At 42.9% G+C, this 18,476-nt stretch overlaps 1 protein-coding gene across 1 annotated transcript in view; it reads right to left on the minus strand.

Annotated features, from left to right (window-relative positions):
- The window catches only part of LOC120929032 (matrix metalloproteinase-20-like), a 65,933-nt gene extending 48,041 nt beyond the window's left edge, over positions 1–17,892 (minus strand). The window contains exons 1-2 of the mRNA XM_040340218.1: positions 17,661–17,892; positions 3,692–3,936 (exon numbers count right to left, since the gene is read on the minus strand). Coding sequence (XP_040196152.1) covers positions 3,692–3,936; positions 17,661–17,786 — 371 coding nt within the window. The 5' untranslated portion in view covers positions 17,787–17,892. The remainder of the gene's footprint in view (positions 1–3,691; positions 3,937–17,660) is intronic.
- Positions 17,893–18,476: the final 584 nt, after the last annotated feature.

Consider the following 18,476-nt stretch of genomic DNA (forward strand, 5'->3'; position numbering starts at 1 on the left):
TACAGTTTGTCAAATTACCGGTTTTATGCATTTAATCTCCCTTTAAATATTGATAATATTATGATTTGGATGGGAAATCAGTAGACCCCGGCAGACTCAAATGTCACTCAAATTAAGATCTGTAGAATTCCCCTGCTCTAACCGACACATTTTTAATTACTTTATGTATGCACAAATAACATATCACTTACAGAGTAACTCCACGTTTGTTGAAAAAAAAAGCTGCCCTCTGGGTGATCTATGTATATTGCAAACATTTTAACAAACTTTGTTTTAGATTCCTACTTTTTGTTTTTCTGAAGATATAGGCCCAGATTCTCGTATCTGGGCGTAAAACTGTGCGGGCGTAACGTATCTGGTTTACGTTACGCCGCCGCAAGTTTTACAGGCAAGTGCTTTATTCACAAAGAACTTGCTTGTTCGAGCCGGGTAGGGGGCATGGAGCATTTAAATTAGGCGCGTTCCTGCGCCGAACGTACTGCGCATGCACCGTCCTGAAAATATCCCAGGGTGCATTGCTCCAAATGACGTCGCAAGGATGTCATTGGTTTCGACGTGAACGTAAATGGCGTCCAGCCCCATTCACGGACGACTTACGCAAACGACGTAAATTTTTAAATTTCGACGCGGGAACGACGGCCATACTTAACATTGGTTGCCCCTCATATAGCAGGGGCAACTTTACGCGTCGCAAATCTAACGTAAACGTTGTAACTTCACTGCGTCGACCGTGCGTACGTTCGGGAATTCGCGTATTTTGCTAATTTGCATACTCAACGGGAAAAACGACAGAGGCGACACCTAGCGGCGAAAAAAAAATGCATTTAAGATCCGACAGCGTAAGAGCCTTACGCCTGTCAGATCTAATGGATATCTATGCGTAACTGATTCTAAGAATCAGTCGCATAGATACGACGGCCCAGATTAGGACTTACGACGGCGTACATTGCGTTGCGCCGTCGTAAGCCCTTTGAGAATCTGGGCCATAGTTGTTTGTTTGTCTGTGTCCATATGTAAATGTGAATAGGAGTGGTTTTACAATTATAAATCAGCTGCTGCATCTGCAGGGCCCTAATGAGGAAATTGGCAGGGTCTGCACCCCTTTAGACGTGATTTGCCTCTAGGCATATCTCACCAAAATGACATGTTTGTTGCAGGGGATGCATACAAAACTGACTTGTATCTTAGTGCAGACTTCAGGGAAAGAAAGTAAGCTAATCACACAAGCAGGGAATTATATTCTCAGGATGCGTTCTGCACACCATCTCTGTACAGCTTTCATGTAGCTGTATTGCATTTTACAGAAAATTACAGAGCTGCAGACTGAAAAGGAAAGATTACTTTTAATAACATCCAGTTACAATATGACTTGTGTCGCAATTGTATATGCTATAATATTTTTTTATGTGCTTCCCGTAATTCCCTAATTTCCGGGAAAGTGGAATTACCCTTTAACTTGCCTGAAATCCTAATGTTTGGTGGCAATCCTCAAAACAAGATACAACGGCATCTGGGTTAGATCCGACAGGCGTACGCCTTCGGATCGTAGATGCAATTCTTCGGCGTCCGCTGGGTGACGTTTCCGTCGTAATCCGCGTTGAGTATGCAAAAAATAAAAAATAAAAACCGCAGAGGTGATCAAATACCACCAAAAGAAAGCTCTATTTGTGGGGAAAAAAGGACGCCAATTTTGTTTGGGAGCCATGTCGCACGACCGCGCAATTGTCTGTTAAAGCGACGCAGTGCCGAATCGCAAAACCTGGCCGGGTCCTTTAGCTGCCTAAAGGTCCGGGTCTTAAATGGTTAAAGTGATTGTAAGTATATAAAAAAAAAAACGGGTTATACTTAGCCCCAATCCTTTTTTTGTCTGGTATGCTGCTAGTGATTCTGGTTCCTCCTCTCCGGAGAGTGCCTCAATAGGAAGCCGCTTCCTTTAGGGGCACTCATGCTGGCCAGGGAGTCCTAAGACTCCCTGGCCAATCGAGTCTCAGGACCTGCTTCCTGATTGGCTGGGAGGAGAATCAGGAAGACAATAGCAAATATTAATTTGCTATTGTCACACAACTGGGTGGGTTTAGGGTGCAGTGCTCTGCGCCCAGAGTCTACCCTTTTTTTAAGCAAATTAGAGCCTCAGGCTCTAATCATGTGCTTCAAAAAAATAAAATAATCCCCTATTGAAATCCATGTGTCCAGCACCCTGCATGTAGACTGAGTGCCAGACACATGGATTAAGGGGGCTGCCACTGGGTTTCAGGTATGTATAGGGGGGATGAGGGGGAATACTGCTACTTTTAACTTTTTTCCATGAATACATTAAGGTAAAGAATGTTTTATAACTACTTTCATGCAAAAATTCTGGTTTTAGAAAAGTATTATGTCAGCACATACATATATTTTAATGTTTTAAGGCGTAATTCCAGAATTCAATTTTTTTTTCTTTTTTTTTCTTTTGGATATAGGTAGTGGGGAGGAATTACAATCTCAATCAGGTTTTCATTTTTAGAATCAGGAAATAGACAGTACTCGAAAATTCAGAGAAGAAAAAGAATCCCATAGAAAGCAAAGTTTTAGAGGCGTGGTGGCCTCTTTTTTTAGTATGACGAAACATACACTGTGCTATGTCTCGTCACCTTGATAATGGAGGTCTGTGTGCCTCCATATCATTGTTTGCTATGGGATTTAGGGTCCTTTCACACGTGCGGACCGTTTTTTAGATCAGTTTTTTATCATCAGTTGATCCGTTTTTTCATCCGTTTTTCATCCGTTTTTCATCAGTTTTTTTATCAGTTTTTCATCAATTTTTCATCCGTTTTTTCATCCGTTTTTTTTTGTTAGAACTTTATTTTTATTACATATTTTGATGAAAAACGGATGTTAGCGGATCGGACGTTAAACGGATCGTCTGCTAACATCCGTTTTTCGTCCGTTACGTTTTTTTGATGGAAGAGAAATAGGGTTTTCTTCCGTTTAAAAAAAACGAGCTTAACGGAGACGGATGTTAACGGACGTTAGCGGATGCTCATCCGCTAACGTATGCTATCCCATTGGAAAGCATTGCAGTCCGTAAACGGACGTATGAAAAAACGGACGAACGGTCCGCACGTGTGAAAGGACCCTTAAATTCACGTTCTGCTAGTTTTCTTCTCCCCATTTTAGATTGCTAGTTATTTTATTGCTTTGGATTTGGCTGAGCGCCTTTCCATAATGGCTGTGGGTGACAGTATAGGACAAACTCATGAACATGCAGTTTTAATACCTAAAAGTGCTGTACAAGAAATTGGAGAAATTGTTGTCATTAGGAACACAAAGCCACAAACAGCAGTAAAAACATTATCAGACATTCTAATCTTTTGTCACTTTTGTTTCCCCCTCACAGAAAGTGAGGAGACTCTCCCATTAAGGATACATACAGTCATAAAAACCTAATGGGGCTTTGACTCTTCCATGCTCTATCAAAAAAAAAAAAAGTTTGGCCTGATTGTGCTTTAAATCATTATCCAAGTTGTTTTGAGGCACCTCTATTGGCCATATTTATGCGACTGTCATCTGCTTATGTGTGACCAAATCCCCATGGAGTCTTGCCTGATCACACAGGGTCATGGTAGGAATATTGGGTTCTGTCTGCTGAAAGAGGGACAATCGGGCGTTATGTTGCCCAGTTTGCATCTTTTACTCCTTCCACAATAATCACCTGTAAGTTAGAGTATTCTTTTGCCACTTGGGTTCTCCAGGAAAGAGATGATAATTGGCCACATCTGGCATGCCACAGCGTGGTTTCTTCATTACCGACAGGGTTGAATAGTCCAATTTTCCTGTCACGTGTAAGCCAAAAAATTCTTGCATTTTCTTGATTTTCCTTGACATCAGAATGTCACCCGTCACCATCTCAGCCACGGGAGTTCTTCTTTCATCACCATAATATTTATTGAGATATTTCTACAATTGACAATAACATAATTATCACATTTAACATTGACAAGACGTGAATACTGTGGATAGCAGTTGGTGTTTATGTGTTGATAGTTATTTGTTACCTGGATTAAAATTATTATGAGACCCTGGAAAATCATCTTTTTAAATTATTATTGAATATCATAAATATATGCAGTAAACTGGAATTACCTAGTTTTATAGTTATCTTGTAGTAACATGAGGCCAGATTCACAGAAGAGATACAACGGCGTATCTCCTGATACACCGTCGTATCGCTTGTCGTATCTATGCGGCTGATTCATAGAATCAGTTCCGCATAGATAGCCCTAAGATCCGACAGGTGTAATTGACTTACACCATCGGATCTTAGGATGCAGTACCTCGGCCGTCGATGGGTGGAGTTTGCGTCGTTTTCCAGCGTCGGGTATGCAAATTAGCAGTTACGGTAATCCACAAAGGTTTTCGCGTTCGTTACGTCGGCGCAAGTCTTTTTTTCCCGTCGCAAAGTTAAGTGTGCTATTAACATGGTGTAAAATTACTCCACCATGTTAAAGTATGGCCGTCGTTCCCGCGCCGATTTAGAATTTTTTTTCCCGGCGTAAATACGTTACGCACGTCGCGATTCACAAACACGTCGGGCCGCCGTAATTTCGCGCAAAGCACGTCGGGAAAATTGCAAACGGAGCATGCGCAGAACGTCCAGCGCGGGAGCGCGCCTAATTTAAATGGTACACGCCCCATTTGAATTGGGCGGGCTTGCGCCGGACGGGTTTACGTTACACCGACGCAAGTTTACAGGTAAGTGCTTTGTGAATCAGGCACTTACACTGAAAACTTGCGGCGGTGTAATGTGAACGGGTTACGTTGCGCCGCCGCAATTGTACCTGAATCTGGCCCACGGTGCTTAATCAGTGTTTGAAAAACTGGCAAAATATAGTTTTTAACCACTTGCCGACCGCGCACCGCAGTTATACGTCCACAAGGTGGCTCTGCTGGGCGAGAGCACGTAATATGATGTCCTCTCTCCCAGCCGCCACTAGGGGGCGCGCGTGCGCCGCTGGAGGCGCGCGCGCGCCCCCGCTCGCCCCCGACTCCCGTGCGTGTGCCCGGCGGGCGCGATCGCCGCCGGGCACACGCGATCGCTCGGTACAGAGCGGGGACCGGGAGCTGTGTGTGTAAACACACAGCTCCCGGTCCTGTCAGCAGGGGAAATGCTGATCTTCGGTTCATACAATGTATGAACCGAGGATCAGTGTTTCCCCTAGTGAGGCCACCCCCCCCCCACAGTAAGAACACACCCAGGCATACTTAACCCCTTCCCCGCCCCCTAGTGTTAACCCCTTCACTGCCAGTGGCATTTTTATAGTAATCCAATGCATTTTTATAGCACTGATCGCTATAAAAATGCCAATGGTCCCAAAAATGTGTCAAAAGTGTCCGAAGTGTCCGCCATAATGTCGCAGTACCGAAAAAAAAATCGCTGATCGCTGCCATTACTAGTAAAAATTTTTTAATAAAAATGACATAAAAATACCCCCTATTTTGTAAACGCTATAACTTTTGCGCAAACCAATCAATAAACGCTTATTGCGATTTTTTTTTACGAAAAATATGTAGAAGAAAACGTATCGGCCTAAACTGAGGAAAAAAAATGTTTTTTTATATATTTTTGGGGGATATTTATTATAGCAAAATGTAAAAAATGTTAATTTTTTTAAAAATTGTCGCTCTATTTTTGTTTATAGCGCAAAAACTAAAAACCGCAGAGGTGATCAAATACCACCAAAAGAAAGCTCTATTTGTGGGAAAAAAAGGACGCCAATTTTGTTTGGGAGCCACGTCGCACGACCGCGCAATTGTCTGTTAAAGCGACGCAGTCCCGAATCGCAAAAAGTACTCTGGTCTTTGGGCAGCAATATGGTCCGGGGGGTAAGTGGTTAAAGGTTTGTATTTCCAGTGTCCCGTAAATGTATTTGAACATACTTTTGCCGACATATTATTTATTTTTATCTGTTAAATCAAAATGTATATTTAGTTATCATATTTTGATAGATTCAGTAATTGTGAATGCTAAATTAAAGTGGATGTTAAAGGGGTTGTAAAGGTAAAAAAATGTTTTCCTAAATAGCTTCCTTTACCTTAGTGCAGTCCTCCTTCACTTACACTTACCTCATCCTTCCATTTCTGCTTATAAATGTCCTTATTTCTTCTGAGAAATCCTCACTTCCTGTTCTTCTGACTGTAACTCCACACAGTAATGCAAGGCTTTCTCCCAGGTGTGGAGTGTCATGCTCACCCCCTCCCTTGGACTAAAGGAGAGTCAGGACGCCCACTAACACACAGCTCCTTTCTCTATCTGCAACGTAGAGAGCGTCCTGACTCTCCTGTGGTCCAAGGGAGGGGGCGAGCATGACACTCCACACCAGGGAGAAAGCCTTGCATTACTGTGTGGAGTTACAGACAGAATAACAGGAAGTGAGGATTTCTCAGAAGAAATAAGGACATTTAAAAGCAAAATCGAAGGATGAGGTAAGTGAAGGAGGACTGCACTAAGGTAAAGGAAGCTATTTAGGAAAAATTGTACCTTTACAACCCCTTTAAGCCACTCTAACCTGTATACACCATCAGCACTGTCTCTTATTGTAGTATCCCCCTCTGTGTGATTTATAAAAATAAATGTTGCAGAGATTGCGATCACATGACTGCACTTTCATGTTTCAGCACTATTACTAAGTGGCTTACCAGAAAGTTATGAAACGCTTGTCACAGCACTTGCCCAGATGATGAACTGACATTCGGATATGTTAAGGGTAGGGAAAAATATAAGCGTAAAAAACAGAAAGCATTATTAGTGATAGTGCTTCTGTTGCAGAGTCGGCTTTAACCACTTAAGGACCGCCTACCGACAATATACGTCGGCAGAATGGCACGACTGGGCACAGGCACTACAGGTACATCACCTTTAAGAGCCCAGCTGTGGGTCGTGCGCACGCGACACGGTCCGAAGCTCCGTGACTGCGCCCGCCGGCCGTACTGCGCATGTTCGTGACGTCATTTTCCCGACGGGCAGCGCGCGAAATTACGTTACGCCGGGCTTTGTGGATTGCGACGGGACAATAAAGTTGCGTCGGGTAAAAAAAAAGTTACGCGCCGGAAAAAAAAATTCTAAATTTTCAAAAAAATCGCGGTGATCGAAAAAACGGTCTGTTTTTACAAGGTGTAAACAATTTACACCTTGTAAAAGCAGCCCTAATTTTACGTATGCAAACGTAAACTTACGCAGAAAAAACAAAGCTGAAAAGCTTTGTGGATCTCCGTAAGTCCTCATTTGCATACGCAAAGCGGCATTTCAATGCGAAATGCCCCCAGCGGCGGATGCGGTACTGCATCCTAAGATCTGACAGTGTAAGTGTCTTACAGATGTCGGATCTTCTGCCTATCTTTGGAAAACTGCTTCTGAGGATCAGTTCCAAAGATAGGCACAGGGATACGCAGGCTGAACAGCAGTTCCGCCTGCGTATCCCTTTTGAGGATTTGGCCCACAGTCCCTGACAAAAGTCTTGTCGCTTGTGTACAAATCGACCTGAAGTGCCGCTAAAATATATTTCTAATCAAGATTTTGTTACAAGAAATGGGTAATTTTAATTCCAACAGCTTTTGTAATAATGTTTCAGTGCAAAACGAAACTCACAAAAAGTATTCTAATATTCACAGCTTGGTAAAGCCCATTGAGTCAATTTTTGCCAAGACATAAGTGTCGCCTTTTTATATGAGCTTCACCTGTGACTAAAAATAGATCAATTAGGTCTCAGGTGTATACCTTCTCAACTGCAACTAGACCTCTGCAAACATGCCTAAGATTCACCCGGAGACTAAAGTGTTTATTATCAAGAGGCTGAAGACCAGATCCACTGCTGATGTGGCAGACACCTTCAATGTGTCTCAGCGTCAAGTTCCGAGGATAAAAAAAAGATTTGAAGAGACTTGAGACGTTTTGGACAAGACCAGGTTAGGCCGACCCCGCAAGACAACTGCTCGAGAGGACCGTTTGTTGGCTCGAAAATCCAAGGCCAGCCCATTATCCACTGCAGCAGAGCTCCACGAGACCTGGTCACCTGAAGTCCCTGTGTCAACCAGAAGAGTTTGTCGGATTCTGTCTCGAAATGGCCTCCATGGTCGAATCAGTGCCCATAAGCCAGCACTAAACAAAAGACAATTGAAAAACCTTGTGGCATTTGCCAAGGGCCACAGCCTGCTAAAAGGATGGACTCTGGAAAAGTGGCAGAAGGTGGATTTTTCAGATGAATCTTCTGTTGAATTACACCACAGTTGCCGCAAATATTTCAGGAGACCTACTGGAACCCGCATGGAGCCGAGATTTACCCAGAAAACAGTGAAGTTTGGTGGAGGCAAAATCATGGTCTGGGGTTACATCCAGTATGGGGGTGTGCGAGGGATCTGCAGGGTGGAAGGCAACATCAATAGTCTAAAATACTAAGAAATCTTAGCTACCTCTTATATTCCCAACCATAAAAAAGGACAAATTTTGCAGCAGGATGGTGCTCCATCGCGTACTACCATCTCCACATCAAAGTTCCTTAAAGGAACACTAAAGGAAAATATTTTTTTCGCTAAATAGCTTCCTTTACCTTACTGCAGTCCTGGTTTCATGTCCTCATTGTTCGTTTTTGCTTTGAAGTAGCTGTAATTCTGCTCTGATCTCCACACTTCCTGCTTGTCTGGCTCCTTATGAAAAATCTCATGGCAGCTTTTCACTGTGGTCCAAGCTGTGTGTCTAAAACTCCTCAGAACCAATCAGATTCATTTTAAAAACAAAACACTGCCCTGGATTTGTTTGTTTTTGTTCTGTGTCTCTCTCTACTTCACAGAAACATGAAATCAGTTTAAAAATGAAAGTGAAACTAGAGGCACATTATATGATTGATTTGTATCTATTTTTAATCATTTTTAAAAGGAATCAGTTAACTTTTATGTCTCTATACCCTGTAAACAGTCATTTCAGCAAAAACATTTTTTTCCTTTAGTGACCCTTTAAGGTGAAGAAGATCAAGATGCTCCAGGATTGGCCAGCCCAGTCACCAGACATGAACATCATTGAGCATATTTGGTGTAGGATGAAAGAGGAAGCATGGAAGACGAAACCAAAGAATACTGATGAACTCTGGGAGGAATGCAAGACTGTTTTCTTTGCTATTCCTGATGACTTCATCAATAAATTGTATGAATCCTTGCCAAACCGCATGGGTGCTGTCCTTCAAGCTCATGGAAGTCATATAATATATTACATTTGGATCTCACAGCACCACTACTTAATTTGCTGACATATTTTTGGATTTTCAGTAAAGTTGTTCAATTTCTTTATAGGCGACAAAACGTTTGTCTTGCCAAAATTTGACCTTTCTGTCTTGATTAAATGATAAATCTTTTTTCACTGAAACTAATTCATTTCAGTGCATTAACCACTTCCCGACCTCCTCATGTACATTTACGTCAGCAGAATGGCACGGACAGGCACATCAACGTACCTGTACGTCCTCTGCTAGACGTGGGTGGGGAGTCCGATCGGGACCCCCCCCGGTACATGCGGAGGTCGGGTCCGCTCGGGGAGCGATCCGGGACGACGGCGCGGCTATTTGTTTATAGCCGCTCCGTCGCGATCGCTCCCCGGAGCTGAAGAACGGGGAGAGCCGTGTGTAAACACGGCTTCCCCGTGCTTCACTGTGTCGGCGCATCGATCGTGTCATTCCCTTTATAGGGAAGACACGATCGATGACGTCATTCCTACAGCCACACCCCCCTACACTAGTAAACACACACAAAGTAAACCCTAACTCCTACAGCGCCCCCTGTGGTTAACTCCCAAACTGCAACTGTCATTTTCACAATAAACAATGCAATTTAAATGCATTTTTTGCTGTGAAAATGACAATTGTCCCAAAAATGTGTCAAAATTGTCCGAAGTGTCCGCCATAATGTCGCAGTCACGAAAAAAATCGCTGATCGCCGCCATTAGTAGTAAAAAAAAGAAAAAAAAAGAAAAATGCAAAAAAACTATCCCCTATTTTGTAAACGCTATAAATTTTGCGCAAACCAACCGATAAACGATTATTGCGATTTTTTTTACCAAAAATAGGTAGAAGAATACGTATCGGCCTAAACTGAGGAAAAAAAACTTTTTTATATATGTTTTTGGGGGATATTTATTACAGCAAAAAGTAAAAAATATTGAATTTTTTTCAAAATTGTCGCTCTATTTTTGTTTATAGCGCAAAAAATAAAAACCGCAGAGGTGATCAAATACCACCAAAAGAAAGCTCTATTTGTGGGGAAAAAAGGACGCCAATTTTGTTTGGGAGCCACGTCGCACGACCGCGCAATTCTCTGTTAAAGCGACGCAGTCCCGAACTGTAAAAACCCCTTGGGTCTTTAGGCAGCAATATGGTCCGGGGCTTAAGTGGTTAAACATCATTTGGGAGGGCTTTAGCTTTTCATATGAGCTATTTCTAACACAAATTGATTAATTAAAAGTCAGGTTAATAGCAGGAGTTTCTACAAAATAGAGAAGCGACAAGACTTTTGTGAGGGACTGTATGTCCCTGCTCTTGAAGCTAATCATTTGTCAGAGAAGAAGCACACAAAACAAGGCAGTGTAGTGACCTTCCAAGATGACAGTTGTGTCATCACAAAAGAGGATATCTTTCTTGCAAATGCTAAAATAACAGATGAACTGTATCAGCTGAACTTGAATGAATGAGGTGGTTAATACTGCCAAGGAGCAAAAATATTCAAACATAGGCAACTTGGGTGCAGAACTCCTGACATAATAAAGAAATTAACTGAGAAGACTATGCAAGTGGATTAAAATTAGTCAATGTGATCAAACAATGAAATGCACCAGCTGTACAAAAGAAAAAATGACAAGAAAAACCTTTCCAAAGCAGAGTAACAGTAGAGCTAAGATAAGAAACTTTTGGACTTAAAGTGGAGTTCCACCCATAAATATAACATTACATCAGTAGTTTTAAAAAAATGTCATTAGTCCTTTAAGAAATTTTTTTTTTTTTTTAGATGCCTTCAAAGTGTTGTTGCTAGGCAGAATAGTTAATCTTCCCACTTCCTGCACCTAGGTGCTTAAGCTTCACCGCACAGACTCCTGGGAATGTAGTGGGTGTAACTTTCCAGGAGTCTGTGCACTCCCCAGTCTCGAAGAATCATGTGACTTGGACAGTACAGGTGCTGAAACCTGATCTGAAAACTATTGCATTGTTTGTGCAGCACTGAGCATGTGTGAGATCTGCAAGGCTGAAATCCAGGAAGTCATACAGTCTGGCTTCATGATGCCCACACTTAAGATGGCCCCAGTCAATTTCTATTTTATAAAGTGTCTAAATGCTGTAACAACCTAACAAAACGGACCTTAGTTTACAGACTAACTTTACTAGAATACATTAAGCTTGTGTATTACAGGGGTATTTATATTTAAAAAGTGAAATTGTGGCCGGAACTCCGCTTTAATTCATTAAAATCTTTGTGGTCCAATTGAAAAATTTACTCCAGGAAAGAAGAGGTATTTTCTCACTTCTATAGATGATTACTCCAGGAATACTACACTATGGGGGTTATTTTCCTAAAGGCAAATCCATGTTGCACTACAAGGAAATAAAAAAACAGCATTTTAGCTTGCACATGACTAAATTATAAAAACAGCAGAGCATCTCCTCATTTCAGATCTTCCCCCTGTCAAGTGCATTTGCTATGCACTTGTAGTGCAAAGTGTATTTTCCCTAACCACTTGCCGACCGCCGCACGAACATTTATGTCGGCAGAATGGCACGAGCAAGCAAATGGGCGTACATATACATCCCTTTAAATTTGCTGACGCATGGGCGCACAAGCCGCCGGCAGGGCACTTGCACCCCTGCCACGAGCTCCGTGACTGTGCCCGCGAGACCCGCGGCTCGATGTCTGCTGGTATCCTGTGATCGTGTCACGGAGCTGCAGAACAGGGGGATGCCTGTGTAAACAAAACATCTCCCTGTTCTGCCTTGTGACAGGACACTGATCTTCTGCTCCCTGTCATCGGGAGCAGTGATCAGTGTTGTGTAATAGGTAAACCAGCCCCCACACAGTTAGAATCACTCCCTAGGACTCACTTAACCTCTTCCTCGCCCCCTAGTGGTTAACCCCTTCCCTGCCAGTGTCATTTACACAGTAATCAGTGCATTTTTATAGCACTGATCACTGTATAAATGACAATGGTCCCAAAATATCATCAAAAGTGTCCGCCATAATGTCACAGTCACGATAAAAATCGCTGATCGCCGACATTACTAGTAAGAGAAATATTAATAAAAATGCCATAAAATTCTCCCCTAATTTGTGGGGGAAAAAAGGACATCAATTGTGTTCGGGAGCCACGTCACACGACCGTGCAATTGTCAGTTAAACTGACGCAGTGCTGAATCGCAAAAAGTGCTCTGGTCATTTGGCAGCCAAATCCTCCGTGGCTGAAGTGGTTAAGTAAATCAACCCCTATATCTGTTACACAACAAAAGTGAAATACCAGGGAAACTTGAACAGTATTTAGCTCCAGTAAGCAATAACTTTAACAGAATCCAGAGTGTATTGTGCACAGACAATGGAACTGAATATACAGGTAATAACACACAGGAGATTCTTAGAAAGCATGGCATAACATTTCAAACCACTTTGCCATCCATAATAAAACGTGGTTGCAGAAAGAATGAATCATACTCTATGTGAGAGTGGAAGAACCATGCTGTTTTATGCAGATATGCCAACCACATACTGGGGGGGGGCAATTATTACTGTACCCAAAATAAAAGTGTACTTGGGGGTACAGTGAATCTCAAAAATAATACAGAATTCTACACCAAGACACAAGCAAGGCAACCATCAGTAGAAGTGTAATTGTCGATGAAACTTCAGTGTGTTCAAAATGTTATGAACTAACACGAACGCTTCAAAATGAGGGAAATTCCACATAAGTGTCACATGAAGATGAGCAACAAAGTAACACAGAAATAGAAATCCAAATGCTGTAAAACATTAAACCAGGCCACAAGAGGCTTCAATCATTGGGAAATCCACCAGAAGCAATAAAGGCATCCCAGCCAAACGTCTGATCTATGTTGCACACGTAGCATTAAAACCAGAGCCAGATTCATGAGATGCAAAGACTTCCAATTTATGAGAAACAGAAGTAGAGAAAATGCTTTGACAAAACAGCTTACAAGAAACAGATTTATAGAGCTGAGATCTAAATTGGGACTAAGGAGTAGTTGTTGAGTGGGGGTGGTGGAATACATTGTTCATGTATTTTGTGCAATAACTACTGTATTTATCGGCGTATACCGCGCACTTTTTTGCCCTGAAAATCAGGGCAAAATCGTTGGTGCGCGGTATACGCCGATACCCGCGCCGAGTTTGAATACTGCGCCGACATATACCGAGCGCAGTACACTCGTGTATTGTCGGGCAGTCTCGGCTCCTCCCGCGCTGACGTCCTGGACGTACAGGACGTCAGCGCGGGTAGCCGAGCATTGCCGAGTGTACTGCGCTCTGTATATGTCGGCGCAGTATTCAAACTCGGCGCGGGAAACGAGCGGGAAGGACGCGAGGACGCCGCAGAAGGATGCCGGACCAGACGAAGAGGACACCCGAAGCCGCAGACGGACGCCGGACCCGACGAAGAGGACACCCGAAGCCGCAGAAGGAGGCCGGACCCGACGAAGAGGACACCCGAAGCCGCAGACGGACGCCGGACCCGACGAGGCCGCCGATGGACGCCGCACAAGACACCAAAACTGTAAGTACAAAAAAAACTTTTTTTCCACAGGATTCGGGGCAACTTTAGGGGTGCGCGGTATACGCGGGAGCGCGTTATACCGCGATAAATACGGTACATCAGTCAGTAAATGTCAGTATTTATAGGTTTGTAGCTGATCTCATCTCTGTGGTAAAAGCTATGGCCCGGATTCACGTAGCACTTATGCCGACGTATCTCGAGATACACGCGTAAGTCTATATATGCGCCGTCATATCTATGCGCCTGACTCTGAAAGCAAGATACGCCTGAAACTAGGCTCCATCCGCACAACGTAAGTTTCCTACGCCGTCGTATCGTGGGCACATATTTACGCTGGCCACAAGGGGCGCTCCCATTGATTTACGATTGGAATATGCAAATGAGTGAGATACGCCGATTCACGAACGTACTTGCGCCCGGCGTATTAATATACGAGGTTTACGTAAGTCGTACGTCCGGCGTAAAGTTAAGCCTCATAAAGCAGGTGTAAGTCAGCAGCATCAATGCAAATGGCTGCACCAGGGAACACAGCTGTCGTTTTTTACGTTGTTTGCGTAGTACGTGAATAGGGCTGGGCGTAGGTTACGTTCACGTCGTAGGCAGTGATTCGACGTATCTTAGGCGTTCGTTCCGACGTGATTCTGAGCATGCGCACTGGGATACGTCCATGAGCCGGCGCATGCGCCTTTCGTTATTCTATCTTGATGGCGCTCGGCCCTTCATTTACATGGGGTCACGCCTCATTAGCATGGCTCACGCCCACTGCCACTTACGACAAGTTACGCCGAGGGAACCCAGCGTAGATTTGGGAGCAAGTGCTTTGTGAATACTGTGCTCGCTGATCTGCGCTACGTTCCAACAGAATAATCTGTTCTGTAGGTGTAGCAGTTACAGAGTTGGGACAAACCACTGACTACTGACAAGGGTGTTTACAGTGATCATCTTTTTTGTTTATGTAAAAGATTTACCCCCAGATTAGCAATGCTGCTGTCCATAGGTCCCCACTGTGCTCCTTCATCCAGAGTGGGGGCACAGGAGGTATGTTACTGGCCAGATCACCAGGTAAAAATAGAGGGAAAAAAGCCCCAAAAAAAGAGAAAACAAATGTAATCTGCATTGCAAAATATTCAGTGGAGCCCAGAGGAGGAGACATGCAGGGTCTAAAAAACCCTGCATGTCTCACTAAAGAGAACTAAAGAGAACCTGTCACCTAAAAACATCACATTGGGGACTTTTTGTCCCCTATGTGATGAATACAAAATTTAAGATACAAAAATATATATATTTTATGGAAAAAATTAAGTTACACTCAAGCACATAAAATACCCGCCCCAAACATTTTGAGGCCCCCCCCGCCTCCACATATAAACTTGTGAAAATGTTGATTACCATACACATGTTACATATCACCACGCACACTGGAGTGAGAGCAATAATTCTAACATTAAACGGATACCTATAGGGGGCTATTAAAGCGTCACTTATATAAAATATAAATTTAAGGTTTGGCATGTTGGGTATCTAGTGTTTTTTACAGAAATTTTGCATTTCTTAGACCTTTGCGGTAATGTTGTGTGACATAAAAAACCTACTACCACAATGCTTCTGTCCAAAGGTCCCCCCTGTGCTCCTTCATCCAGAGTGGGGTCACGAGGTGTGTTACTGGCCAGATCACCAGGTGAAAATAGAGGAAAAAAAGCCCCCCCCAAAAAAAAGAAAACAAATGCAATCTGCATTGCAAAATATTCAGTGGAGCCAAGAGGAGAAGACATGTAGGGTCTTTTAGACCCTGCATGTCTCACTAAAGAGAACCTGTCACCTAAAAAAACATCACATTGGGGACTTTTTGTCCCCTGTGCGACGAAAAAAACAAAACGTTAAGTTAAAAAAAAAGGATTTTTTGGAAAAAAAATTGCTTACACTCAAGCACATAAAATCCCCACCCCAAAAAGTTTGAGCCCCCCCACACGTCCACATATACACGTGTGAAAATGTTGATTGCCATGCACATGTTACCAGGGCTGGACTGGGACAGAAATTTGGCCCTGGACTTCATCCAGACTGGCCCACTTTGACAGATCTCTCCCATTGTGGCCGGACAACTCCTGCACCTCCACCTGCCACCCAAGCCCCCTCTCCCCCTTCACTAGCCGTTCTACTTTATTAGAGTAGAACGGCTGGTACTGGTAGTCTTATAGGCAGTACCAGTGGGGAAGCTAGACATCATTTCACCCGGGGCAAAGAATCAGTTCAGTGCCCCCCCTTATGGAACAAGATTAGGCAGAAGTGAGAAACTCCCAGGCCATAGCTGTTGAGTCAGCTGTCTGTCCCCTCCCCCCATGCTCTTCTGTCATCCCCCCTGCTCCTCTGGTCCTCCCCCTGCTTCTTTGTACCCCCCAGGTGAGCGCTGCGGGGAGGGAGAGGAGGTGAGTGCTGCGGGAAGGGAGAGACAGAGGAGCGGAGGGGGGCGGCGTTCCGCTGTCACTGAAGCCGGCCCACTGAGCCATCGGCCCACCGGGAAACTCCCTGTAGTCCCAATGGCCAGTCCATCCCTGCATGTTACATATCACCACACACACTGGAATGAGAGCAATAATTCTAACACTAAACTGATACCTATAGGGGGCTTTTAAAGCATCAACTATTGAAAATATAGGGTACTGAAGCTTGTCGCTACTTTATGGGCGCACACAAATTTAAGGTTTGGCATGTTGGGTATCTATTTACTCAGCACAACCTCATCTTTTATATTCTATTGAAAATGTGGGTAATATATTGCATTCTGTTGCCCTAAAATTAATTTTGGTGTGCTTTTTTTTTTTACTGAAATTTTGCATTTCTTATGCCGCTTACACACGGTCGTTTTTCGGCATGAAAAAAAACTACATTTTCAGCATGTCCAAAAAACAACGTTTTTCCAACTTCATCATTAAAAACGATGTTGCCCACACACCATCGTTTAAAAAAAATTATGAACAAAGCACGGTCACGTACAACACATGCGACGGCACTCTGAAGGGGAAGTTCTATTCGCCTTTGGGCTGCTTTTAGCTGATTCCTTGTTAGTAAAAGACGATTTACTTACTGACGTGCTTACTCCATTATGAATGGTAGTTTTACCTGAACGAGCGCTCCCGTCTCATAACTCGCTTCTGGGCATGCGCGGGTTTAAAACGTTGTTTTAGCCCACACAGGATCATTTTTTACAACCCGAAAAACGACATTTTGAAAAACGACAATAAAACATGCAGCATGTTCGATTTTTTGTTTTTCGTCATTTTTCAGAAGCCGAAAAACGATGTGAAGCCCACAGACGATGATTTTAAATGACGTTTCTAAAAACGTCTTTTTTTTTCATGCTGAAAAACGCCTGTGTGTACGCGGCATTAGACCTTTGCGGTAATGTCGTGTGACATAAAAAATTGCAACTTCCACAATTTTATTCTCTAGGGTGTCTGCTTTCAGAAAATATATAATGTTTGTGGAGTTTACATCATCTTCAGGGTTGAAATTATTTTTTAATCATGTGTGCAAAAAACGCAAAAACTTTTTCGCTGGCAGCGAAAAGGTTAAAGCAGAAGTATGCCATTGATAAGGTGATGATGCTTTATAAAGGCCCCTAAATGCCCCCCCCCCCCCATATTCATATTTCAAATTGATATTCATATTTCATATTGATATCCATATCAATATTCATATTGATATTCATATTGATATTTCATATCAAAGTCATATTTTAACTGACAAGTTTTTTTTTAGTGACAACAGAGACTACATTACTGAAATCGGAAACTGTATATTAAAGCGGTTGTAAATATACAATTTTTTTTTAATTAAAATATCAAATGTTATACTTAGTTTGTTAGCTAGAACCAACCTTTGCAGTGTACATGTCCTTCCAGTTTGTGGTTCTTGGAAAGGCATAGCGAGCAGGAGCAGCTGATGATAAAGTCCATGAAGTGAACCAGGAACATAACATCCAGATTATGTTAGACCTCTTCATATCCGTTCCTCAGGCTGGTAAAAAAAAACCAAGTGCATCTTTTATACTGCAGACATGTTTATGAAGATGCAGCCAGGATGATTCATGTCTGATAGTGTGCACTAATTACAAAGCTGCAGATTCTAAGTGAAGTAAAACAATAATTGCAGCAGGCAAAATAATAATGTGTTCAGAGGTGGAGGTCTTACTTTATTATGCCTGGAGAATAGCTTTGCATGTGCCTAGGCATGCCAAAGTAGGTCTCGGCAACACACAAGCAATAGATTTTACCAATATTTCACAAATCAGAACAGTAGGATTTGGGGTTATAAAGACTTGATAGTTAGATGCATCGGCTACATACTTCTGCAACTCCCTATTAATTGTTGAAGTTGGTCATCATGGCAAAGGATCAGTAGGCAGGTATAAAGTTCAGCCCATAACTCTTTGCCTATAAGAAGATCCTGAGTTCCAGGGCTCACAGTGTCCTTTAGAATGTATATTCGTAAAGTATGTTTCGACATTGCATTTATGCTGCTAGTTTGGGATGATTTTTAGTACTAATAGGTTTCCTTCACAACAAACCTGCTGTGTCTGTATACTTATGTAGCACCCTCTAGTGTACATAGGAGTGTACATAGTTTGTTAGTGTAGGTAAATTAGCCTGGCTGAGAGCCAGGCTGGGCTGCATCTGGGTCAGGGTGAGTGACT

The sequence above is a fragment of the Rana temporaria genome, chromosome 2, assembly GCF_905171775.1.
Source record: "Rana temporaria chromosome 2, aRanTem1.1, whole genome shotgun sequence".
Taxonomy (NCBI): domain Eukaryota; kingdom Metazoa; phylum Chordata; class Amphibia; order Anura; family Ranidae; genus Rana; species Rana temporaria.